This window comes from Hemitrygon akajei, chromosome 18 (assembly GCF_048418815.1).
Source record: "Hemitrygon akajei chromosome 18, sHemAka1.3, whole genome shotgun sequence".
Taxonomy (NCBI): domain Eukaryota; kingdom Metazoa; phylum Chordata; class Chondrichthyes; order Myliobatiformes; family Dasyatidae; genus Hemitrygon; species Hemitrygon akajei.
In genome coordinates this window covers 27,062,547-27,089,567 of record NC_133141.1, presented here as the reverse complement: position 1 = coordinate 27,089,567, position 27,021 = coordinate 27,062,547, and the positions used below count along the sequence as shown (strand labels likewise).

The 27,021-nt window shown below is 43.8% G+C and overlaps 1 protein-coding gene across 2 annotated transcripts in view; it reads right to left on the bottom strand.

Annotated features, from left to right (window-relative positions):
* Positions 1 to 4,266: 4,266 nt before the first annotated feature.
* The window catches only part of LOC140741217 (photoreceptor ankyrin repeat protein-like), a 61,705-nt gene continuing 38,950 nt past the window's right edge, over positions 4,267 to 27,021 (bottom strand). For both annotated transcript variants that reach the window (XM_073071161.1, XM_073071162.1), the window contains exons 4-5: positions 25,093 to 25,222; positions 4,267 to 7,382 (exon numbers count right to left, since the gene is read on the bottom strand). In XM_073071161.1, coding sequence (XP_072927262.1) covers positions 6,580 to 7,382; positions 25,093 to 25,222 — 933 coding nt within the window. In that variant the 3' untranslated portion in view covers positions 4,267 to 6,579. The remainder of the gene's footprint in view (positions 7,383 to 25,092; positions 25,223 to 27,021) is intronic.

Genomic DNA, 27,021 nt, shown 5'->3' with positions numbered 1-27,021 from the left:
CCATGAAGGAGACAAGATCAATGGCCAGAACTTCAATCCGTGTATCATTTTACCATCACTGTGTCTTGACTAAACATTAACTTCCCCAGTGAGAAATGCGATAACATTTATGCCTGTGCTGATCCGGATTTCTGGAAATTGAGCCAGGAGGTTCCCTGCCAGGATCACGCTTGTGGATCTGACACAAGTTCCATGTCATTGAGTCACACAGCACCGACACGGGCCACTCGGCCACCATGGATGTGCTAACCTTCCTGCCCCTCACACTTAGAACTTGAAAGATTAGTTTTATTTGTCAGAGGCACATCAAAACGCTGAAACATACATGAAAATGCATTGCTTGTATCAAATCAAATCAACAAGGATTGTGCTGGGCAGCCCATAAGTGTAGCCATGCTTACTGACCTGAATCCAAACGTCTTGGGTGTATGGGAAGAAGCCAGAGCCCCTGGAGAAAACCCACGCCAGTCATGTATCCGGTACGCTATTGTGCCTGCCCTCCATACCTTATCTTTCTAAATGCCTCCAAAATATACTGAGTCCACCACCATCTGTGGGTCCCAACCACGCTTAGTGTAGAAAATAACTTGTTCCTTGGATCGCCTGGGATCAGGGTTGCACATTGAGATGTCAGATCCCCATGTAAAACTCCTTTTGCACCATTATTGGGAAAAATTATCCACATTGTCTTGGAAGTAGCCATCATGGAACACACCTGAAGCAATCAGGTTTCATGGGCCGTGAACCCACAAGGTCAGGTCTTATTACCCACAGTACCTTCAATCCTTCAGTTACACTAGGTTTTATGACCCGACACTAATATGACCTATTTCTTTTCACCGCATGCCTTTCTTCAGCTGATGAATCAGCTTGCCATGTTGAACATCACTTGGGAGAAGTACAAAGCGCTCGGAATTGCCCATTACCACAAGTGGTTTGATAGCACCAGCTGACTGAGCTGGCCAAGCTGGGTCTGTAACAGGCTGTGGGCAAGCCAATAGGAAAGCTAAAGCTACACTCAGTGGCTTCTTTATTAGGTACACCCGTAGACCTGCTCGTTAATGCAAATAACCAATCAGCCAATCATCTGGCAGCAACTCAATGCAAAAAAGCACGCAGACATGGTCAAGATGTTCAGTTGTTGTTCAGATCAAACATCTGAAAGGGGAAGAAATGTGATCTAAGTGATTTTGACCATGGAATGATTGTTGGTACCAGACAGGGTGGATTGAGTATCTCAGAAACTGCTGATTCCTTGGGATTTTCACATACTACAGTCTCTAGAGTTTATAGAGAATGGTGCAAAAAACATAAACACATCGAATGAGCGACAGTTCTGTGTGCAGAAATGCATAGTTAATGAGAGAGGTCAGAGAAGAATGGCCGAACTGGTTCAATCTGTATTAAGTACAGGAGGTACCTAATAAAATGGCCAACCAGTGCACTTGGCCTTGTCTTCACCAGATGATATCTCAATGACTGCAATGGTGGAAGTGACCACTCTGTGCTCCTTGTAGTCTTCATGTTACACTGTACATTTAGTGACAGTACATTTTTGTACATGGTCAGTCGACAGGTACAGAAAGAGAAGAGGTAGGGTGACCGTCAGTGAGGGCATTTAGGTAGTGCAGGAGTCCCCTGTGGCCATTCCCCTCCCTAACGGGTAGGCCGAGTTGAATACTGCCAGGGAGATGGTCTTCCAGGGAAGAACAACAGCAAAAGCCCAGTTTGTGGTGCAAAGTATGTGTTGCTGAATAGAAGTGGGGACAGGACTGGGAGAGTGGTAGTGGTGGAGGATGACAGCAGTACTGAAACAGGCAACTAAAAATTCATGCAGGGGAAAAGAAAATTCCACTTCTGAGAGATGATAAGACCATCAGAATGTGGAATTCTTATGTTTTTAGGTTCTGCACTCCTGTGGTTTTGTGTTTCTGGGTTTCTGTGCTCCTGTGCTTCTGCCCATAAGGCCATAAGACCAAAAGACATTGGAGCAGAATTAGGCCATTTGGCCCATCAAATCTGCTCCACCATTTCATCATGGCTGATTTACTTTCCATCTCAAACCCATTCTTCTGCCTTCTCCCCATAACCTTTAATGCCCTTATCAAGAACCTATCAACCTCTGCTTTAAATATACCTAAGGACTTGGCCTTATTCATATATTTAGGTATATGAATTCCACAGGTGGGAGAACCTACATCATACAAGAACTGTGTAAGGTGATGTTGCAAGTAGCCTGACAATAGAAAAAGAAATTGCATTTCTGTCGTTCTGGTCTTCTCTTTGGGATGTTATAGAACAATGAAGTGCAGGGAAACATTACAGTTTCTGCACGACAAGATCCCACAAATGGCAACAAGATCTGTTTTAGTGGTGTTGCTTGAAGGGTAAATATTGGCCCAGACACCATGGAGAACACCCTTGCTCTTCTTTCCAACGATGGCAGTTTCCATCTGGCCAATCAAAGTTCTCAGTTTAATTACTTATCTGTCACTGCAGAGTCCCTTCAGCTTGTATTAAAATCCCTGCCTCTGGAGTGGGGCATCACACCTATATTTCATACTTTGTACCACTGCACAAGTGTCTGTAAACCAATGAGAAGAGGTACTCTGCCTGTTCTCCATCTCCCTCCGGTGCTCCCCTCCCCCTTTCTTTTTCCCTAGGCCTCCCGTCTCATGATCCTTTCCCTTCTCCAGCTCTGTATCCCTTTTATTTCCTCGTGTTTACAGATTGGTTAGCTGTCCCCGCTCATCCCCCCTCCCCAAGTGCTTGGCTCAAGGATGTCTTGGAGTGGGCTGCAGGAAATTCTAGAAGGGGTGGATGAAACAGCCAGAGGACATGGTACATATAAGTACCAATGATATTAGCAGGAGAAAGGATGAAGTCCTCCAACATGAGTTTAAGGAGGTAGGATCTCGAAAGTCATAATCTCTCCATTGCTTCCAGCACCACGTGCTAGGAAGTATAGGAATGGAAGAGTAGGTCAGATGAATGTGTGGCTGAAAGTGTGATGCAATGGTATGGGCTTCAGATTCCTGGATCATTCGGCTAGCTTCTGGGGAAAGTGGTGCCAGAACAAGCAGGATGGTCTGCACCTTATCAAGAGTGGGACCAACATACCTGCTGGGACGTTGGGCAGCAAAGCCTGGAATACCCTGATTATAATTCAGACTACAGTGCCTGATTGTGGACATCTTGTTTCAGGAAATAAGTAAAAATCTGGGAAATGGTATAGGAAAGAAATGATTGCAGGGATGAGGGACTATGGTTACATGGATAGACTGGAGAACCTTGGATTGTTTTCCGTAAAGGTGGCTGTGGAGATTTGATATGCAAATGAAAGTAGATCTAAAGAATAAATAATAATTCCTTTGTTTTCTAATGCTGAAGCTTTCCCCTTCTCACTTTAAATACATGTCCTCTTGCATTTGACATTTCTACCTGGGCAAAAGGGATTCTGGCTGTCTACCCTGTTTGTGCCTCTCACACTTTTATAAACTTTCATCAAGTCTCCCCTCAGCCTCTGATGCTCCAGAGAAAATAACCCAAGCTTGTCTAATCTCCTTTAATATCTCATACCCTTGAATCCAGGCAGCATCCTAGTAAACCTCTTCTGCATCCTTTTAAAAGCCTCCACTTCCTTCCTGTAATAACTGAACACAATGCCCCATGTGTAGTCTAACCAAAGTTTGGTACATTAGCAGCATGACTTCCAAACTTTTACTGTCATGAGTCCTGTCAGCCCTGCACCTGTATTTGTTCATTGTTGTCTTATCTGGAGTTGTTAAGCCCTCATGCTTTCTGTTTGAACTTGACAAATTTATTTTGACTGGCACAGGGCTTCTGCATAGCGTGATTATTAAAAGTGGTCTCCTGATTAGCACTCATCGTGGGGTCCTTGTGTGTGTTTTGAAAATGATTTGTCTTGTGAAGCTGCTCAGTCAAGTCACCGATGTTCAGTTGGCATTCCGATGAATAAACACTTGCTTCTGGCTCAATATGGGAGTATGTTGTTCCTCCTCATCTGGGTTCAGTTGTCTCTCAGTGCACACCGTGACACTCATAATGAATGCCACAACCAAGCCATATGCCTTTTTTGCCACCATTTTTGCATGCATACTTTCAGAGAGCTATGGACTTGGACTGACTTTATTTCATATTTACAAGATTTTTAGTTTTTAAAAATCTTACTCAGTTGGAGAAAGTCAACTCCATTCTAAAGCTGCAGTACATTGGACAAATTACTGATTAACAGCCTTGGAACCATTTGCCTGTAATTAGTCTTAATTTTATTGTACTTAACATACAATGCACTTATACAAAATATATTCATTCACAGAAATAAAGCAATGAATTCTGATCAACAATGAACCTCAACATAAAATACCTTCACTGTCCGTTCTAACACGATTACACACAATACCTTTTATATGTTAATATTGATAAAGTCTGCTACTGCTGTTGCTCGTTGATACACCACACATGATAATATGTTAAAAATATACAATGTCAAAAATACAATTCATTTTCTCTACTCCTAATGAAGGCGTCTGTTCATATCATCTATCAGTGGTTGCCCGCCTGACTTTTCTACCTGTGCGGATCTTTAGAGTGAGGTTCATGGCCAAACACAACGCTATTCAATGTGCCTTACTTTCCATTGGGTGTCATTCAAGAGACACAGAAGGCAGAACTTCAGGCTGCTCACAGCCACCCAATGCCCCCAACACATAGCTATGTGCCTCCCTCATATTCCTAGCCTTCACAAGCCTTCTCTTAGCCAATGGTATAGCCGTATGTAGTCACATGTTGAAAACTCAGTGTGAACCTTACACTGGAAGTAAGATGGCTCCAAGTTCAAGGCTCAAACAAGGTTTGCACCTGTTTGCTCTTGTTTATGTTGGCTGTCTGATTGACAGCCAGCTTCTCCGTCTTTCCTGCTGCTTTGGCCATGATCTCCCAGTCAGGGGGAAGGGCAATGACTAAATGCCTACGTGACCTCCTGGCACAGCTTTTAAGGCACTGATACGTTCTTATCAAACCTGCTGCTTCTCATTGAGGAACACACGTAATAGATTCATATTGAAGAGAAGTCTCAAGCAGTCAGACTTGACTTGAGTCCCAGCTTCTGTGCTGGAACAACATCCCTTGTGCATAACACTGACCTGCCAGAATGAAAGTCTTACACCCTCATGGCTTTGGATTTAGATTTAGACTCCAGATCTGCACAATCTTTCTACCTTGGCCCATCCCCAAATCTTTCTGTATAATATTGAGGTAATTGGTTCAACTCATTCTCCATCACATTCTGCAGAAGTTTGGATAGAGGTTTCAGTTAGATCTTTAGCCACGATGATTGGGCTTGAGACCATCATCTTTGCCAGGATGCTGTTTGCATTCATTGCTTATAACCTCCTACACAAGATGGAGAAACCTTTGATCCCATCTCCCTGGTTTGTTTCTGCAAATATATCAAGCTACATATCTGGTGGCACACAATGTTTCTTACATTGAAGCACATCTAGAAACAGCAACAGTCAGTGTTCTACCAAATGGTGAAAACTCAAAGAGAAGGATTTGTCATTTCACCAAAGTTCAGAAAGTGCTTGATAAACATCAGCAGGTGTCTTGTCTTCACACATTGGTGGTATGGTGCAGGGAACATTGCTGGGTTGTGTTGTTTCTCATCTATATTAACAATCTGGATGATAATATGATAAACTGGACCAGCAAATTTGCGGATGATACCAAGATTGGGGGTACAGTGGACAACGAGGAAGGCTATCAAAGCTTTCAGCGGGATATGAACGAGCCAGAGGAACAGCAGGTTGAATTTAATACAAACAAGTTACACTTTGGTAGGACCAACCAGTGTAGGTCTTACACAGAGAACAGCAGGGATCTGGGAATACAGGCCTATAATTCCTTAAAAGTAATGTCACAGGTAAATAGGGTCATAAAGAGTGCATTTGGCACATTAGCCTTCATAAATTAAAGTACTGAGCAGAAGATTTGGGATGTTATGTTAAAGTTGTATAAGACATTGGTGATGCCTAATTTGGAATATTGTATGTAGTTCTAGTCACCTACCTACAGGAAAGATATCAATAAGATTGAAAGAGTACAGAGAATATTTACAAGGATGTTGCCAGGACTTGAGGAAAGGTTGAATAAGTTAGGACTTCATGCAATAGGCAAATGAGGGGTGATTTGAAAGAGGTATATAAAATTATGATGGGTATAGATAGGGTAAATGCAATCAGGATTTTTCCTCTGAGGTTGGATGAAAATAGAACTAGAGGTCATAGGTTAAGGGTAAAATGTGAAATACTTAACCAGAAACTGAGGGGGATCTTCACTCTGTTTGGATCATACTGCCAGCAGAAGTGCTGGATGAGGGCTTGAATGCAACATTTAAGCGAATGGCCTAATTCTGCTCCTATGTCTTATGTTCTACATGGATGAGAGAAGTATGGAGTGCTATGGTCCAGGTGCAGGTTGATGGGACTAGGCTAAATAATAGTTGAGCACAGCCTAGGAGGGCCAAAAAGCCTGCTTCTGTGCTATAACCCAATGGCCCTATGACATAATGCTGTACTCCTGTGCTCTCTTATTCTTTTCCTTCAGTTGATTTTTCACAGCCTTGGCTGCTTTTCTGTCTTCCCTCATTTGCTGGTACTTCCATTTTGGAAGGGTGAGTAAATTCTTGTTTTTTGACAATTGCTTTCCCTCTCTTTCATACGTGGGGGGTGAAGCATTGATGAGCTCAATCTGGGGAATGCAGCTGGTGGGCACAGCACAATTCCTGATGGGCAAAGGCAGGGAGGGAAAATCAATTGGATGAGCTCTAGCAGCTTTAGAGCTGATTGACTGGGGCCTCTGCTTTGGCCTTGCTCCATTTCTCTTCTCAGAGTAGACGGGAGGGGTTATGACTCCACCGGTTTCTTCCAAATGTTTGCTTTGTTGAAGAGTTTCAGGCACCTGAGTCAGAGAGAAACACTTCCTTATTTTGGTCACTGCATCTTGGTGTGTTCCAACAACTGGGGGGCTTGTTGGACAATTGTTCATGCAGGTGGTGGCAATGAATAGATTGGTGGTTATCTTGACTGCGTAGTCCAGCACGTCACCCTTTTCTGGATTGAATGGAACTTTTATTCTCAGCATGGATTTCAGTTGATCGGTAATCTTCTCTGATGTCTTTCCCTTCACAGACAGTTCTTCGTGATCTGACCATTCCGGAGCATATCCAACCTCAACTTGTTTGGCATAGGGCTGCCCCAGCGGCTGCTTGGTTTGGAGAGAATCTTCAAACCTCCCAGTGGGCAGTGCCCACTCTTGTGCGGTTCTGCCTCGAGGGGGGTTGTTGGCCTTCGCATCTGCTCCTGGTGAAAGCAAGTTATAGGCCATTATTATTGTTTTTCTCCATACAAACCATACAAACAGTGTCCTTGCAACAGGTTACCATTTGTGGGAGTAAGCGTTCAGCACAGACTAGAAGGGCCGAGATGGCCTGTAATTGTTATATGGTTACATGGTTATAAGTTGGCCCGTTGGAAATCAACAGTGAGCCTTTGAGTTCATATCATGACATGAAAACTTTCAAAGAATGACAGAATCAATTATCCATGATAATTCTGATCGCTTCCCCCTGGATAATCTACACAATAGGAAGTGTTGGTTTACAAAAATTCTTCTGTACTTTAGCCCTGTAGTGATAACAGACTGTTTTTTCAAGAATAATGGAAGAATTTTCAACTGGTGCCTCTAATAGAGCTATGTCTGCACATTGACTAAATCTTATATACACTTTTGAAAATAACTTATTCCCATTCAATAATGGGGACTAGGCCATTATTCTTGTTTTTCTCCATTTGTACACTCTAAAAAACTACCTCTGACATCGCCCCTATACTTCCCTCCAATCATCTTAAAATTATGCCTCCTCGTTTAAGTTAGTTCCACTCTGGGAAAAAGTTTCTGGCTCTCCACTTAATCTATGCTCCTTATCATCATACACACCACTATCCAGTCAAGTTTCAGGTAGCTATGGAAAGGGATAAGGAATGGTCCAAAAATCAAGGACTGAGTTCAAGAGCCACAAGGTAATGTTGCAGCTCTATAAAACCCTGGTTAGACCACAGATGGAGTACTGTGTTTAGTTCTGGTCACCTCATTATAGAAAGGATGTGGAAGCTTTAGAGAGGGCTCAGAGAAGACTTACCAGGATGCTGCCTGGATTAGGGAGCCGGTCTTCTGAGGATAGGTTGATTGAACTTGGGCTTTTCACTTTGGAGTGAAGGAGAATGAGAGGTGATTTGATAGAGGTGTACAAGATAAGAGGCATAGATTGAGTGGACAGCCAGAGACTTTTTCCCAGGGCAGAAATGGCTAATATGAGGGGTCATATTTATAAAATGTTTGGATGAAAATATGGGGGGATGTCAGAGGTAAGTACTTTTACACAGAGAGTGCCAGGTGCATGGAACACCCTGCCGGGGTGGTGGCAGAGTCTGGTACATTAGGGACATTTAAGAAATTCTTAGATAGGCACGTAGATGACAAAAAATGGAGGGCTATGAGAGAGGGAAATGCTAGATTGATCTTGGAGCAGATTAAAAGGTTGGCACAACTGTCATTCTCCAGTGGAATTCAGGACCCTCGTGGCTGGAATGTGGAAGCACCATCACGGCCTCCCGGAGTGCTTGAAAGACAAGCTGTCTACCCAGGAGATACCACCCACCTCAGAAGCCACATCACTTTGGCCCTCCGCATTGACAAATGTCTTATGGAATGACCCACCAACTCATCATCCAGAACCACTTCAGGCTGCAGGACCCTCATCATCAACGCCTCCAGAGCCCAGTCAGTAAGGGAGAGCTCCCTTAACCCCACCAGGAGTGTGAGCGTCAGTGGAGAAACAACTTGTGTGTTTATTGTGGAGCCGCCGATCTCCCACGCATTAAATACCCACTGTGTCTGGGAAATGGCACTGCCAGGTAAAGATGAGGGTCTTTCTTTCTGGTGGGCTCCCCTGGCCCCTCGTTCCAGCACCGTAGCCTGACTCACTCTCTCTGTCCTCCTCCACACTCTGACGGTTCTACCCACACAGGAGGCTCTGGTGGATTCCAGTGCATCAGGCAACTTTCATACTCTGTGCACAGCTGGGACTCCCTACTGAGCCTACCTCTCACCCCTTCTGTATCACAGCCATTGACGGATGTCCCTTGGGGTCTGTGATGGTCAGTGCGTGCACATGGCCTGTGAATATAAGCATCGCGACTCCATCCAATTCCTCCTTATTGACTTGCCCAACACTCCTCTCATTCTGGGTTACCCCTGGCTCTCCTCTCACAGCCCTCACTTCACAATTCATTGCTGAGTTGGGGACCCACCTACCTATAAACTTAGTTGACTTCACCCCAAAGATTTGTGGAGACAGAGGAAATCCTTAACCTCACCAAACTTTCACAGGAGTACCATGACCTTGCCATCACCCTCAGTAAGAGGGAGGCAAGCACCCTGCCACCTCACAACTGCGTGATCAACCTCCTCCTGGGCACCACCCTGCCCTGAGGGCGTCTGTTCTCCCTGTTCCCTCCTGAGACCCAAGCCATAAATGACTACCTCATTTTAGCGCTACAGCACGGCTTCATTCGACTATCCCAGTCCCCAGCGGGTGCAGGATTCTTCCTTGTGAAAAAGAAAGATGGGGGTTCTTCATCTCTGCATTGACTACCATGGACTCAACAAAATCATCATTTGTGAACCTCTACTCTCACCCCTTGGTGGGTAGTGATTTGAAACACTCCGCAGGGCCCAGATCTTCCCCAAACTGTATCTATGGAGTGTGTACAACCTGATCCGTATCCACCAAGGGGATGAGTGGAAGTTGGTGTTTATAACATCTACGGGCCGCGAGTACCTGGTGATGCCTTTCAGACTTTCCAACAGTCCAGTCATTTCCAAACCTTCATCAACAAGATCCTCCCAGACATACTACACAGTTATGTGTTCATCAACCTCAATGACATCCTCACCTTCTCCAAAGACCCCCAAACCACAACTGTCATGCCCACTCTGTCCTCAAACCAAAATGCCAGTTCCATATCCCAGTCATTTCCTCCCTTTCGCCCCAAGGAGCCAGAGAAATAACCATGGACCAAAAGAAAGTGCACATCACCATTGAATGACCTTGACCACACTCTCTCTAACAGCTACAGCACTTCTTGAGCTGCTTCAACTTCTACCACCAGTTCATCAGAAACTACAGCCAAATCACTGCTCCCCTCACCTCCCTCACCAAGTCACACACCTCATGGATGACTTGTTCTGCGGCCGTATACCAAGCTTTCCAGGAGCTCACCACTGCCCCAATTCTCTGCCATCCAAACCCCTCTAGACATTTTGTGGAAGAGCTGGACACATCAGGTGCACTGGTGCCATCCTCTCCCAGTGAGGAACAGACGGAAAGACACACCCTTGCATCTTCTTCTCACACAAGTTCAACTCTACAAAGTAGTAGTCAGGGAGCTACTCACCATTAAATGGGCCTTGGAGGAATGGGAAACACCGAGCCCTTCCTGATCTGGACTGACCACCAGAACCTCATATCCATACAACAGACCCACCAACTCAACCCACGTCAGGCTCGCTGGGCCTCCTCTTTGATAAATACAGCTTCACCATCTCTTACTAACCCGGCTCTAAGAACACCAAGGCAGACGACCTGTCATGACAGTTCAACACAGCTGAAACAGAGATCGACCCTCAGCTCATCATTCCATCCTCCCAGATCCTCGCCCTGATCATTTGGATCTTGAGAACTAGATCCGTCAGGCCCTACAGCACAAACCTTCCCTGGCTGACACACCTGACACTGCATGTATGTGCTCTGAGGCACCCCAGTGGGCCCACTCCTCACCAGCCATCCAGGCACAAGATGGACCCTGGATTTTCTGCCACGCTAGTTCTGGTGGCCCACCATGATTACAGATTTTTGTCAGTTTGTTGCTGTCTGCCCACAATGTGCCCAGTCCAATTCCACCAACCAGTGGGCTTCTGGGCTCCTGCGCTCCGTGCCAGTCCCTCAGCACTCATGGTCCCACATCGCCATGGATTTCGTCACTGGTTTGCCATCTTCTGATGGGGCCATGGTGATCATGACGGTGGTGATCTGGTTCTCCAAGGTGGCCCACTTCACTGGCCTCCCCAAGCTTCTGTCAGCTGCTGAGGCGGTGGACTCAGTTCTCCAACATGTAGTTCACCTCCATGGCTTCCCTCAGGACATTGTGTTGGACTGGGTCCCACAATTTATCTCCCACTTCTGGCAAGCCCTCTGCTCCCTCCTCTGCACCTCACTGAGTTTGTCCTCTGGTTATCATCCAGAGTCCAATGGACAGTCAGAAAGAGCCAATCATCAAGTGGGGAAGTTTCTGTGATGCTTCACTACCTCTAACCCTTCCATATGGGAGAAGTATCTGCTCTGGGCTGAGCTGTTCCCACAATCTACACACAATACCTCCTCTGCCATGGGTCTATCACCCTTTGAAGTGTTCATGGCTACCAACCTCCGTTGTTCCCCGTGGAGGAACCAGTGGTGGAGGTCCTGTACACCAGGGTCCTGATTTGCCAACACCGGAATGCTTAGAAGAGGACACTGAGGGACATTCTAGCTGCTAACTGCACCCACTGCCTCCTGGCTAACCACTGGTGGTGCCCAGCCAGACTACTCTGGCCTGGGGACCATATCTGGCCGTCCACCCAAGATCTTACCCTGCTCGCCGACTCCCGCAAGCTGTCACCCTGGTTCATTGGTCCCTTTAAGATTACCCATCGCATCAATCCAGTCACTTACCATCTCCAGCTGCCCCTGTCCCTCAGGATCACACCTTCCTTCCATATGCCCTGCTTCAAGACCGTTGTCCATGGACCATTCAACTCACCTGAGCCTGAACCTCTGGAACCAAGGATGGTGGAGGGTGTTCCAGTGTACAGGGTTCACCCATTGATGGATTCATGGCATTGTGGATGGGTGTGCAGTATCTGGTTGACTGGGAAGGGTACAGCCTTGAGGTGACATTTTGGGCACCATCCTCTTTTATCTCAGATCCATTGCTCATCGAGGAGTTCCATCCGTCCCACCTGGATCGTTCTGGGCCTTCGGGTGCTGGCCATAGGACAGGGTGTGGGGTCGTGTCAGGCTTGCACGTGCAGGCACCTCCCAGTCTCCACCCTGCTAACAGGAGTCACCTACCACTTGTTTCCAAATCATCACCTGCAGCCCATATAAACCCAGCTCTCATGAACAGTCCTTGTTCGCTGATGACCTCAAATACGGGGTGGCGAGTGCTCGAGTGTAGATAACATAGCTGTTGATTGGAGTTGGATCAAAGGACTGATCCTGATGTTGGAAGTTACATTTAGGCAGGAAGGGAGGTAGAGATGGCAGGAAGTGACGGTGAAGATGGACGTAGCAAATGGGAGGTGGTATTGGGTGATATCAGTTGTATGGAGGAAGGTGAATGGCGGTTTTCTTGGAAATGGAAATGGAGAATTGTAGTGGCTTATCGTCCAGTGATGAAGGCAAATAGACAGGATTTAAATAACAGAAGGAAGGAAGAGTTTTGTTGAGTTTTGAATGTGGACCTGTTTCTGATATCAATCCAATTAGACTAACTAAGGATTTGAAAAAAAGCATTAGGAAATATTGTGGGCGCAAAATCTTTCAGATGGGGCACTCTTAAACTATTTTGTAAAGTTAGTAAGCAATATGAGAAAGCTTTGAAGTTAAAAGCTGTGGGAGGAAGGAAAGTAACACCAAAGAGTTATATTGAATGACAGAGGCTTTGCGGTGTAATTAGAGGAGTGCTTCCAGTTGTATTCATGGACCAAGCTAATAATAGCTAAGTCAGGAAAAGTTGAGGACATTAAACGTTTAAAAGGATTTTGTGGTGGAGGTTTAATAGATAGCTTATCGGTGTTGATTACATTTGATTGAAAAAAGTTGCTGGATAGTATTAGTTTAGCTTATGAGTTATATGGTTCAAGTCTGTGCTGCCTCCTCTGAGATTTTTCCAATGCCAGAAGTTTGGTCATGTAGCAGCTGTGTGTAAGGGTCAAAAGCAGTGTGGTAGATGTGGTGGCGAATGTAATTATGGCAATTGTGGAGAAGCCATAAAGACAAAACATAGCAATTGTGGAGAGGAACTTAGCTCTGCTTATGCAGGATGTCCAGTATATAAGAAAGCTGTGGAAGTGCAGCATGTTTAGGTGGAAATGGGCATTTCATATGCAGCAGAAAATACAGAAGACAATGTCAATGGGACTTATTAATATCCAGAATACAGATAGTTCAAATACAATGTGTAAAGTCCATGATTGTATAACATAGGGTTCTCTGATTGTTGATAAACTAATGTTTGTCACTTTTATGGCAGATGTGGTAAATTGTAGAGCACAAACTAAAAGTAGGGCAGAAAAAAATAAAATTAAAAGTAGCAGAAAAACATCTAGAAATAAAAGACTTAACTCTAGAAATTATTAGTGGTGTCCGATTTACAAGGAGGAGTCAATAACATTCAGTCTTCAAAGGAGGGTTGTTAATGGTTTTCCTAATCTTACAATGAAATGCTAAAATCCTGTTAGATAATGGTCAAGAATTTAAGAAATAGATATTGAAAATTTATCAAGTAAGCCTGATGTTATATGTACAGAAAACCTGGCTGAATTCTTGTCTAAGTGTTAAGATACGTTGATATAAAACGTGATTGGAAAATGGGCAATGGAGGACGAGAGGCTACCTTTATCAAAAATTGGACAGTACACAAAATTAAGTCAATTGGGGTTGTAATTTGGGGAAAGAATAATAAAGTACAGCTAATTTTTTTTAATAACCCTTGTGTAAAGTTAATGCCTGATATTTTATGAAGTGTGGGTGGAAATGGGAAAAGTAAGGTCATATTGGTGTGGGGATTTTAATGCTCGGTGTACTGTGTGGGGTTGGGAATGGGACAGTGGTGGAAGATTTACTGGAGGAAAAGTGTTTGGTGTGCTTGAATGGTGATGGGAGTAAAAGGATAAATCTATGTAACAACTTTGTTTCTGCTATAGACCTTACAACGGTATCTGAGGGTATAGCAAGGATGTGTAACTGGGAAGTGTGTGATGATACAGCAGTGGGGAGTGATCATTTCTCCATTATCTGTACAATGGGAATAGCTGTGTATTAGAAGGAAGGTTCTCATATCCCCAGATGGAATTTCAAAAAGGGCAATTGGGCTGCATTTGATGATTTATGTGAAAGTAGATAGCCTGATCATTTGGTTTTGGAGGATATTGAGTTGAGTAATAATACATTAATACCTCAGTGACACTGAATAGCTCAGGAATCAATTCCCAGATCGTTGGGGGATAATAAAAGAAGAGCTGTTCCCTGGTGGATGGATGAATGTAGAAGAGCTGTGAAGGAGCAGAATAAAGCTTTTAGGAAAGTTAGGCAGTGTTACCTCTATTCATCTTTCATACAATATAAAAAAGCTCAAGAAAAGTAGTGAGAAGGATAAAGAAAATGTATTGGAGAACGTACTGTGATAGCATTGGGAAAGAGAGCCAGGTAGGGGAAGTTAGGGTATGATATAGAAAAGGGGGGTGGGGGGTGAGAAAACTTGATGCATTACCAGTTTTGTATGGTGGGGAGAAAGTTGCAGTTACTGACTCTGAAAAAACAGAGTTATTAGCAAAACCATATGTCAGTGTACATAGTTCAGCCAATTTAGAAGAGAGGTCTTATAGAGAAACAGTTTTGGCAAGCAACCCTCAGATTGCTGAGAAAAAAGAATGTTCCAGTTCCTGCTTGGATATTGAATTTACATTGTCTGAACTTAAAGGGCTATATGTAAGATAATGGAATGGATAGTTAAAGCAAGACATTCTTACTTTGTGGAAAATTAGCTGTATACCAATCTGGATTTCATAAAGGGAGAATGACCATGGACTTGGTGTTAAATTTAGAATTTGATATTCACAAGGCCCAAGTTGATAAAGAATCAGTGGTAGCAGTTTTCATTGATGTTGAGAAAACTTATGATGTGTCATGGACACAAGGGTTGCTGCTTAAACTGGAAAAGATAGGAAAAGGTGACAGAAAGTTCAATTGGATTGAAGATTATTTATGTGATAAGAAGATACAAGTTAGGGTGGGAAGAACATTCTAAAGAGTATGAGATAGAGAATGGGATTCCACAGGGGTTAATAATATGATTAACCACAGGGGTTAATGAATGATATTTTTAAAAATGTTGGCTCAGACATTTCCAAATCATTATATGCAGTGTGGATGAGAGGCAGGAATATAAGTTATATAGTAAGGAAAATGTAGACGGCTCTTGATGAAGTAGAGAAATTGATGAAGATTTGCATACTCTGTTGCAAAGGTTCAAGTTATTTGCTTTCCCAAAAGGAATGTTACACCCACAATGAACCCCAAATGATATGGTAAATTTCTTAAACGAGAGGCAGTAGTAAAGTTTCTACATATGTGGATGAACACAAGGCTAACATGGAAGGTGCATGTGAATAACATTTTAAAGTCTTTAATGTGATCAGATATTTAGTTGGGTGTGATTGGGATGCGAGTAGGAGGTCACTTAAACAAACGTGTATTGCTTTAATCAGGTCTGTCTTTGATTGTGGATGTGTTGCTTTTGGGTCAGCCTCACCAGAGTTGTTAATGCCCTTAGTTGAAGTTTAAGATCAAGCATTGAGATTGTTGTGGTGCTATTAAATCATCCTCAATTCAGCATTACTGGTAGAAATTATGAAGAGTTTTGAGATGTTGGTGATGAAACATATCCATTCCTTCCTGGGAAGTGACTTAGATCTGCTCCAATTTGCCTACTGTTACAACAGGTCCACAGCAGATACCATTTCATTGGCTCTTCACTCAACCTTGGAACATCTGGACACCAATAATGCATACATCAGGATGCTCTTTATCGACTATAGCTCAGCATTCAACACTATCATCCCCTCAAAACTTAACCAGTAAGCTCCCAAACCCTGGCCTTAATACATCCTTGAACAACTGAACCCGGGATTTCCTCATTTGAAGACCTCAGTCAGTTTGGATTGCCAACAATATCTCCTCCATGATTTCCATCAGCACAGGTGCATCACCAGGCTGTGTGTTTAGCCCCCTGCTCTACTCACTTTACACTAATGACTGTGAGGCTAAGCACAGCTCCAATGTCATATTCAAGTTTGCTGATGACACCACTGTCACGGGCCAAATCAAAAGTGGTGACTAATCCCTATATAGGAGGGAGATTGACAATCTGGCTGGGTGGTGCCATACTCAATGTCAGCAAGACCGAGGAGTTGATTATCGACTTCAGGAGGAGGAAACCAAAGATCCATGAGCCAGTCCTCACTGGAAGATCAGAGCTGGCGATGGTCAGCAACTTCAAATTCCTTGGTGTTATTATTTCCGAGGAACTGTCCTCAACCCAGCACGTAAGTGCAATTTTGAAGAAAGCACAACAGTGCCTCTACTTTCTTAGGAGTTTGTGGAGATTCATAATGACATCTAAAACTTTGACAAACTTCTATAGAAGTGTGGTGGAGAGTATACTGACTGGCTGCATCACAGCCTGGTATGGAAACACCAATGCCCTTGAACGGAAAATCCTATAAAAAATAGTGGATACAGCCCAGTCCAGCACAGGTAAAGCCCTCCGCACCACTGAGTACATCAACATGAAGTGTTGTCGTAAAAAAGCAGCATCCATCATCAGGGACCCCCCCCCCCTCCCCCCACCCAGGACACGGTCTCTTCTCGTTGCTGCCACCAGGAAGAAAGTAGGTCCAACACTGCCACTAGGTTCAGGAACAGTTACTACCCCTCAAACATCAGGCTCTTGATCCAAAGGGAATAACTTCACTCAGCTTCACTCACCCCATCACTGAACTGTTCCCACAACCTATGGACCCACTTTCAAGGACAGTTCATCTCATGTTCTTGATATTTATTGCTTATTTATCATTACTATTTCTTCTTTTTGTATTTGCACAGTTTGTTGTCTTCTGGGTGGTCTTTCATTGATTTTGTTATGGTTATTATTTTATGGATTTATTGAAAATAAATCTCATGGTTGTATATGGTGATACATATGTACTTTGATAATAGCATTTACTTTGAACTTTGAAAGTGGGTGAAGTACCTTTACATCTTACATAGGTTATAGTTAACAATGGTTTATTGGGTTAATGTAAGTGGACATGAAGTTGGTCATCCAATATTTGTGTTGGGAGCACTGTATTCATAAGGTTTTCAGTTTTGGGTGGATGGAAGTGAATGGTCACAAAATCTTGGATTGTTTAATGTGGAACATAGCCCTTTCTGTCACCCCTCCACAGTTTTTTCTTTGCCTGTCGTTGATTTGGGGCTTCAAGAAAAGATCAAGATGAGGAGTGATTGTGTATCGGTGGCACAGAAAGTTCAGTAATATATACAAGGCAAATATTATGGCTTCTCACATATCTACACAGATTGTTCAAGGGATCCAGTGACCAGGTCGTTCAGGTGTTTCTGTTTATGTTCCAAAGTTTCAGGTGACTATTAAGAAAAGATTATCAGACGAAGTATCAGTATTCATGTTTGATGTGTGGGGTGGCGCTTAGGAGACGATGGCGCCTAACAGCGACTCCTTTGCTTACATCTTCGGAAATAGCCTTTGGGGTTAAATGATTTTGTGGCTCTGGAAGCGGGCGGACTCAAGGTCGGTGCCTCCGCAGGATCCTGGTGTGTCGTGGGAGTACACGGAAGATTGAAAGCAGCTACTGGCTGCTGGCTGTGTGCCCAGAGACCCGAGTTCTTTGGGCACAGAGCTCGGAAAAAGCAACGCAACAGACTTTTAACACCATAAATCAGCAAGTTGTTTTGTTATGTCTCCCCTCTCGCTGTGAAATGGGGACACTTCTTTTTCCCTTATTAGGGAGAGAGAGAGCCTGTGGTATGTTGAATTACCGGGTGAACGAGTGGCCTTTGGGGTACTGCAAGTCTGTGTCTTTATTGACGCTTTGCTGCACGATTGAGTGCTCGGTGTGGGGTGCTGATGCTTTTTTGTGGCGGGGGTGGGGGTCATTAATTTGCTGCTGTTTATGCGTGGGAGGGGGGAGCTTTAGGGTTCTAACATTTAACTGTCATTCATTCTTTGGGTGTACTCTGTTTTCATGGATGTTTGTGAAGAAAAAGAATTTCAAGATGTATATTGTATACATTTCTCTGACATTAAATGTAACTTTGAAACCTTTGAGATGGTTGCTATTATTTTAGCCTTGGAATGGATCAAAGAAGTATACCCTGATTATGTACTTTTGTGCTCTGATTAATTCTCAGTCTTAACATCTATTAAAACAGGTATTTCAAATTGTAGCCAGACATTGTTCTGGAGATTGGGGAACATCTGTTGAGGCTGCTGAGTCTGGGCTTGTGTATACATTTCTCATGGCTCCCTGCCCATGTTGGGGGTAAGTGAAATGAGGTGGCAGACACTCTTTTCAAGTAATCACTTAAAATTAAAGATGTAAATGTAGTAGTGCCTTTGCATAAGGGAGAGATGAAAGACATAATTAGAAAGTCCATTCAATCACCGTGGCAACAAAGTTGGGATAAGGAAAAGGAAGGACGACATTTATATAAAATTCAGAGGATGGTGAAAACTCATCTGGGAGATGGGTATAAAAGGAGGGAAGAAGATATCCTCACATTTATGTATTGGACATACTAGGTTGAATAATTCCTTGTTCAGAATGCATGATACGAGCATTAGGGAGTGCACATATCTACAAACAGTGCAGCATCCATTGAATGGAATTCTTATGAAGTGCAAAGAAAACATCTAATTGCTAAATTGAGATCTTTGGGACAGACACAGTTTAACATGGAACATTTGTAAGGATATCATTGTCATTGTAATGAATAGAAGTGCATATTTGACTTTCTGAAAAGCATTAAACTTTTCAATATTATTTGAATATTTTTTGGGGGTAGAATTTATTGGGTATACTTCCTGTCTCTTTTCTCCGCGCTCCAACTCAGTAGGTGATGGTAATTCACTTTATGGTGGTCTGCCGACCACCATTAAACTTGACAAGAAGAACATTTCTTGTTCTCTCAAACAAACCAAACAGCCTCAACCAGTTGTTCCCAGCCTTCAGTTACCTTGTTGCCTTGTTGTGTTAAGTATCGCTTCTCTCTTGTTTTCTGACCCCTCATGGCTTGTTATTTTGCACTTTATTAGTAAAATGCAAAAATTGCATCAAATTGCATTTGACAAGGTACCCCATACAAGGCTTATTGAGAAAGTAAGGAGGCATGGGATCCAAGGGGACTTTGCTTTGTGGATCCAGAACTGGCTTGGCCACAGAAGGCAAAGAGTGGTTGTAGACGGGTCATATTCTGCATGGAGGTCGGCGACCAGTGGAGTGCCTCAGGGGTCTGTTCTGGGACCCTTACCCTTCGTGATTTTTATAAATGACCTGGATGAGGAAGTGGAGGGATGGGTTAGTAAGTGTGCTGATGACACAAAGGTTGGGGGTGTTGTGGATAGTGTGGAGGGCTGTCAGAGGTTATAGCGGGACATTGATAGGATGCAAAACTGGGCTGAGAGGTGGCAGATGGAGTTCAACCCAGATAAGTGTGAGGTGGATCATTTTGGTAGGTCAAATATGATGGCAGAATATGGTAAGACTCTTGGCAGTGTGGAGGATCAGAGGGATTTTGGAGTCAGAGTCCATAGGACACTCAAAGCTGCTGTGCAAGTTGACTCTGTGGTTAAAAAGGCATACAGTGCATTGGCCTTCATCAATTGTGGGATTGAGTTTAAGAGCTGAGAGATAATGTTGCAGCTTTTTAGGACCCTGATCAGACCCCACTTGGAGTACTGTGCTCAGTTCTGGTCACCTCAGTACAAGAAGGATGTGGAAACTACAGAAAGGGTGCAGAGGAGATTTACAAGAATGTTGCCTGGATTGGCAAGCATGCCTTATGAGAATAGGCTGAGTGAATTCGGCCTTTTCTCTTTGGAGCGATGGAGGATGAGAGGTGACCTGATAGAGGTGTATAAGATGATGAGAGGCATTGATCGTGTGGATAGTCAGAGGTTTTTTCCCAGGACTGAAATGGCTAACATGAGAGGGTACAGTTTTAAGGTGCTTGGAAGTAGGTACAGAGGTTAACCAGCTGGTGGCGTAGTGGCATCAGCGCTGGACTTCAGAGCAAGATGTCCCGAGTTCAAATCTGGCGGGCTCCCTTGCACGGTCTCCATCTGTGCCTGGGTTGAGCAACAAAAAAAATTTTTAATAAACCTGGAGAGAAATGGCCTCTGCCAGGTTTCAGATGCCCAAGACACGCCGTACAATGAGCAATCACCAAAAAGATCGGTGCAAAAAGCTTGTCATGATGGCGCCCCGACGACTCCACCAGGAGTTAAGGGCACACGCACACACACACATACGATGTTGGGACAAGTTTTTTTAAATGCAGAGAGTGGTGAGTGCGTGAAATAGGGTCAGCAACGGTGGTGGAGGTGGATACGATAGGGTCCTTTAAGGGACTCCTGGATAGGTACATGGAACTCAGAAAAATAGAGGTCTATGGGTAACCCTAGGTAATTTCGAAAGTATGTACATGCTCAGCACAGCATTGTGGGCCAAAGGGTCTGTATTGTGCTGTAGGTTTTCTGTGTTTCTAAAATATTGTTCATTGTTAAATTGTCTCTGCTGCTCTGCTTTTGGGTCAAGCTTCCTTTACATTTCCTGACAACAACATTGTGGGCCAAAGGGCCTGCGCTGTACTGTACCGTTCCATGTTTTATGTTCAGTTATGTGGGTTGCCTATTTGATTGTGCATACCATCACAGTTAAATGCAGTCTTGTATCCCTTCACAGCCAAAGGTAGCCCTGCTTCCACTCTGCAGTCACACAGGTAAATATTCCAACAGAGGTGACAGAAAGGGAACCAGAACGAGGAACACTGGTGAATTTAAATTCAGATCATTTAGTGAGGTATTGCATTTTGAGAGATCAAAGCAGGTAGGACTTGTACTGAGAATGATAATGCCCTGGAAGTGTTAGGGAGCAGTGGGATGGAGGGGTGCAAAGTTATAGGTTGCAGAAATTGGTGTCACAGTTAGGTTGGGTGTTGAAGAAGACATTTGGCGCGCTGGCCTTCATCAGTTAGGGCATTGGGAAGTTATGTTGCAGTTGTACAAGATGTTGGTGAGGCTGCACTTGGAACATTGTGACAGTTTTAGTCATCCTGTTATAGGAAAAACATTATTAAACAGAAAAAAATGCAGAGAAGTTCCCCTCACCCCACCTCTCAGCTTTCCATAGGGATCACTCTCTACTTGATTCCACTCCCATTGATGTCCCTGCTGCCATGATGAGGTGTATTCTTGACTTCACAATCTACCTTATTGTAGTAGGGGATTGTTCGACGGTGGGATAGAAGCTGTCCTTGGGCCTGGTGGTATGTGTTTTCAAGCTTTTGTATCTCCTTCCCAATGGGCGGGGGAAGAAGAGAGAATATCCAGAGTGGGAGAGGTCTGAAGTTACTTTGGCTTTTTTACCGAAGCAGCGAGAAGTGTAGACAGATTCTATGGAAAGAAGGCTTGTTGCTGTGTTGTGCTGAGCTGTGTCCATAATTTGCTGCAGTTTCTTGCAGAGCAGTTGCTATACCAAGCCTTGATGTATGTAGATAAAATGCCTTCTATGGTGCATCTATAAAAACTAGTGAGGGTCGATGGGGAAATGCCGAATTTCTTTAGCCTACCGAGGAAGTAGAAATGTTGGTGTTTTTTTATCCATGATGTCTACATGGTTGGTACTGGACAGGCTATTGGTGATAATAACACCATAAGACATAGGAGCAGAATTAGGCCATTTGGGCCACCGAGTCTGCTGTGCCATTTCATCATGGCTGATTTATTATCCATCTCAACCCTGTTATCTTGCCTTCTCCTTGTAACTTTCCATGCCCTTACTAATCAAAATCTTATCAACCCCCACTTTACATATACCCAATGACTTGGCCTTCAGAGCCCTCTGTGGCAATGAATTCCACAGATTCACTATCCTCTACTTCAGCTCCATTAATGTAAACAAACAGGAATGTGTGCACCATCCCTCTTCCTGAAATCAATCACCAGTTCTTTTATTGCTGATGCTGAGGGAAATATTTCTGTCATGACAACATACCACTAGACTCTCGATCCTCTACTCCGACTCATCAATATTAGTTATCCGGCTGACTACTGCACACTTGTAGATGGAGTTAGGCCACACAGTCATGAGTGTACAGGGAGTAGAGTAGGGGACAATCTTGTGGAGCACCGGTGTTGATAATAATCGTGACAGGGTGTTGTTCCTTACTGTTTGGGGTCTGTTGGTCAGGATGTTAAGGATCCATTTGCAAAGGGAGGTGTTGAGCCCCAGGACCTGGTAGTACATAGACCAGTACAGGCCCTTCAGCCCCCATGATGCTGTGCCGACACTTTAACCTACTCGAAGATCAATCTAACTCTTCCTTCCCACATAGCCCTCCATTTTTCTATCTATGTGCCTATCTAAGAATCTCTTAAATGTCCTTAGCATATTTGCTTCTACCACAATCCCTGGCAGCATGCTCCACCAATGTACTGCTCTCTGTGTATATAAAAAAACTACCTCTGAAATCCTCTCTATGCTTTCCTCCAATCACCTTTAAGTTAGGCCCCTTTGTAGTAGCCATTGCTGCCCTGGGGAGAAAGGCACTGTCTGTCCTCATTTGATCTATGCCTCTTATCATCTTGTACACCTCTATCAAGTCACCTCTCATCCTCCTTCTCTCCAAAGAGAAAAGCTGTAGCTCACTCAACCTATTCTCATAAGTCTTGCTCTCTAATCCAGACAGCATCCTGGTAAATCTCCTCTGCACCCTCTCTAAAGCTTCCACATCCTTCCTATAATGAGGTGACCAGAACTGAATACAATACTCCAAATGTGGTCTAACCAGAGTTTTATAGAGCATTGGATTATTAAAAGCTAATACATCTATTGAATGAAATCTACTAAATCCATTGAATAAGATCCCTCTGTTCCTCCACACTGCTAAGAATCCTGCCAATAACTCTGTCTTCTCCCTTCAAATTTGACTTTCCAAAGTGTATCACACTACGGTTTTTCAGATTGAACTCCACCTGCCACTTCTCAGCCCAGCTATGCACTATGCACCCTGTCAATGTTCCATTGTAATTGACAGCAACTTTCTACACTATCCACAACTCCACCAACCTCTGTGTCATCTGCAAACTTACTAAGCTACCCTCCCATTTCCTCATCCAGGTCATTTATAAAAAATCACAAAGAGCAGGGTTCCCAGTACAGATCCCTGTTGAATACCACTGGTCACTGACCTCCAGGCAGAATGCACTCCATCTACAACCACCCTCTGCCTTCTGAATCCACACAGACAAGTTTCCTTGGATCCTATGCCTTTTGACTTTCTGAATGAGCCTCCCATGAGGAAGCTTATCAAACGCCTTACTAAAATCCACATACACCACATCTACTGCTCTACCTTCATCAACGTGCTTTGTCACTTCCTCAAGGAAGTCAATCAAGCTCACAAAGCTTCATCTACCTCTCACAGAGCCATCCTGTTTCTAAGAATCTTCTCCAATAATATGCCCACCACTGAAGTAAGAGTTATCCCTACTTCATTCCTTCCTTTCCCTGCCTCAATAGGACAAAACTATTAGAGGGCTTGAGATGTTGTGAGCAATCGCAATACCCGCTCTCAAACCCTGTACCCACCCTTGCCACTCACCCACCCTCAATGCAATGGATGCTGACTTACATCTCATTTGGTGCACTGGACTGTCTGCCACCTGAATCCATGCAGAGGATATTGTCTAATATCCACTCCAAGGATGTTATCTAATATCTCGTGCTGTGGAAAAGACAATGTCTAATATCCCAATTTAGAACCAGAGAACCATAGAACATTACAGCACAGAAACAGGCCTTTTGGCCCTTCTTGGCTGTGCTGAACCATTTTTCTGCCTAGTCCCACTGACCTGCACCTGGACCATATCCATCCATACACCTCTCATCCATGTACCTGGCCAAGTTTTTCTTAAATGTTAAAAGTGAGCCTGCATTCACCACTTCAACTGGCAGCTCATTCCACACTCCCACTACTCTCTGTGTGAAGAAGCCCCCCCCCCACTAATGTTCCCTTTAAACTTTTCCCCCTTCACCCTTAACCCATGTCCTCTGGTATTTTAGCCTCAGTAGAAAAAGCCTGCTTGCATAACTCTATCTATACCCATCATAATTTTATATACCTCTATCAAGTCTCCCCTCATTCTTCTACACTCCAGGGAATAACCTATTCAACCTTTCTCTGTAACTCAGTTTTTCAAGTCCCGGCAACATCCTTGTAAACCTTCTCTGCATCCTAACCGTTAAGATCTTAAAGGATGTCAAATATCTCCTTCCACACAGATAACATTTTCTCCTATCTTACACTGTGTAGAGAATGTGGCATAATCTCTCATTTTCCGCAACGAACATTGTTGGACATCACACTGTGTGTAGAGGACATTGCCTGAGTATCAATCCATTGCTCAATATCTCACTACAAGCAAAGGATATTTTCTGATATCTCACTCCAAGTGGAGGCCATTGTTTAAAATCTCACTTCAGAAAGATGGTAGTTTTTTTTATTTTACATTGTCTTCACTCTGTTAATTCCCAGAACATTGCTTCACGGATTGGATTCTCATGTTTGTGGAGGTTATGATTATTTAATTGTGCATTTTGTTAGGCATTGGCCCTATCTGTTCTTTTCACCCTGCTATCTGTTTTAGTTCAACAATGGAACACAGCCTTCCCTATCATGGCGAACGATTTGCTCCCGTCAGGAGAAGCCGTGGTCTTGCTCACAAGTAGTGTTTGGCAACAGTGCATGCACTTCTACAGTGTGATGCCACATCAGATCTCCCATACCTTGATCATCTTCCACCCACCCATAATCCACCACATACCCACCTGCCTGAGCTGCAGTTATCAAGGCTGTGCTTCCATCCTGGTCTTGGTGATTGATGTCCAACCGATAACATCCAGACAGCGGATTCACTCTACCCAGAAAACCCCAGCAGCAGCCAATCATGACTTCATTCTATTTGCAAATGAGAAGTAAGTTATCATTCTGAGGTACCGTAAAATCAATAACTCAGTGTCACAGTGTATCTTCCATTATACACTTCCCAGATTATCAGCCAAGTTACCCACAAGACAATTCTTTGCATAATAAACTTATATTAAATTTATAATAAATTTATATTAGGCCGGAAACGGTGTTGGATAGACTGTTGAGTCTGAAGGCTGATAAGTCCCCGGGACCTGATGGTCTGCATCCCAGGGTACTTAAAGAGGTAGCTCTAGAAATCGTGGACGCATTGGTAATCATTTTCCAATGTTCTATAGATTCAGGAACAGTTCCTGCTGACTGGAGGGTGGCTAATGTTGTCCCATTTTTCAAGAAAGGAGGGAGAGAGAAAACAGGGAATTATAGACCGGTTAGCATGATGTCAGTGGTGGGAAAGATGCTGGAGTCAATTATAAAAGATGAAATTACGACACATTTGGATAGCAGTAGAAGGATCAGTTCGAGTCAGCATGGATTTATGAAGGGAAAATCATGCTTGACTAATCTTCTGGAATTTTTTGAGGATGTAACTATGAAAATGGACAAGGGAGAGCCAGTGGATGTAGTGTACCTGGACTTCCAGAAAGCTTTTGATAAAGTCCCACATAGGAGATTAGTGGGCAAAATTAGAGCACATGGTATTGGGGGCAGAGTACTGACGTGGATTGAAAATTGGCTGGCTGACAGGAAACAAAGAGTAGTGATTAACGGGTCCCTTTCGGAATGGCAGGCTGTGACCAGTGGGGTACCGCAAGGTTCAGTGCTGGGACCGCAGCTGTTTACAATATACATTAATGATTTAGATAAAGGGATTAAAAGTAACATTAGCAAATTTGCTGATGACGCAAAGCTGGGTGGCAGTGTGAAATGTCAGGAAGATGTTATGAGAATGCAGGGTGACTTGGACAGGTTGGGTGTGTGGGCAAATGTGTGGCAGGTGCAGTTTAATGTGGATAAATGTGAGGTTATCCACTTTGGTGGCAAGAACAGGAAGGCAGATTACTATCTGAATGGAGTCAAGTTAGGAAAAGGGGAAGTACAACGAGATCTAGGTGTTCTTGTACATCAGTCAATGAAAGCAAGCATGCAGGTACAGCAGGCAGTGAAGAAAGCTAATGGCATGCTGGCCTTTATAACAAGAGGAATTGAGTATAGGAGTAAAGAGGTCCTTCTGCAGCTGTACAGGGCCCTGGTGAGACCCCACCTAGAGTATTGTGTGCAGTTTTGGTCTCCAAATTTGAGGAAGGACATTCTTGCTATTGAGGGAGTGCAGCTTAGGTTCACAAGGTTAATTCCCAGAATGGCGGGACTGTCATATGTTGAAAGATTGGAGCGACTGGGCTTGTATACACTGGAATTTAGAAGGATGAGAGGGGATCCGATTGAGACATATAAGATTATTAAGGAATTGGACACGCTGGAGGCAGGAAGCATGTTCCCGCTGATGGGTGAGTCCAGAACTAGAGGCCACAGTTTAAGAATAAGGGGTAGGCCATTTAGAACTGAGATGCGGAAAAACTTTTTCACACAGAGAGTGGTGGATATGTGGAATGCTCTGCCCCAGAAGGCAGTGGAGGCCAAGTCTCTGGATGCATTCAAGAGACAGTTAGATAGAGCTCTTATAGATAGCGGGGTCAAGGGATATGGGGAGAGGGCCGGAACGGGGTACTGATTGTGTATGATCAGCCATGATCACAGTGAATGGCGGTGCTGGCTAGAAGGGCCAAATGGCCTACTCCTGCACCTATTGTCTATTGTCTATAAACTGT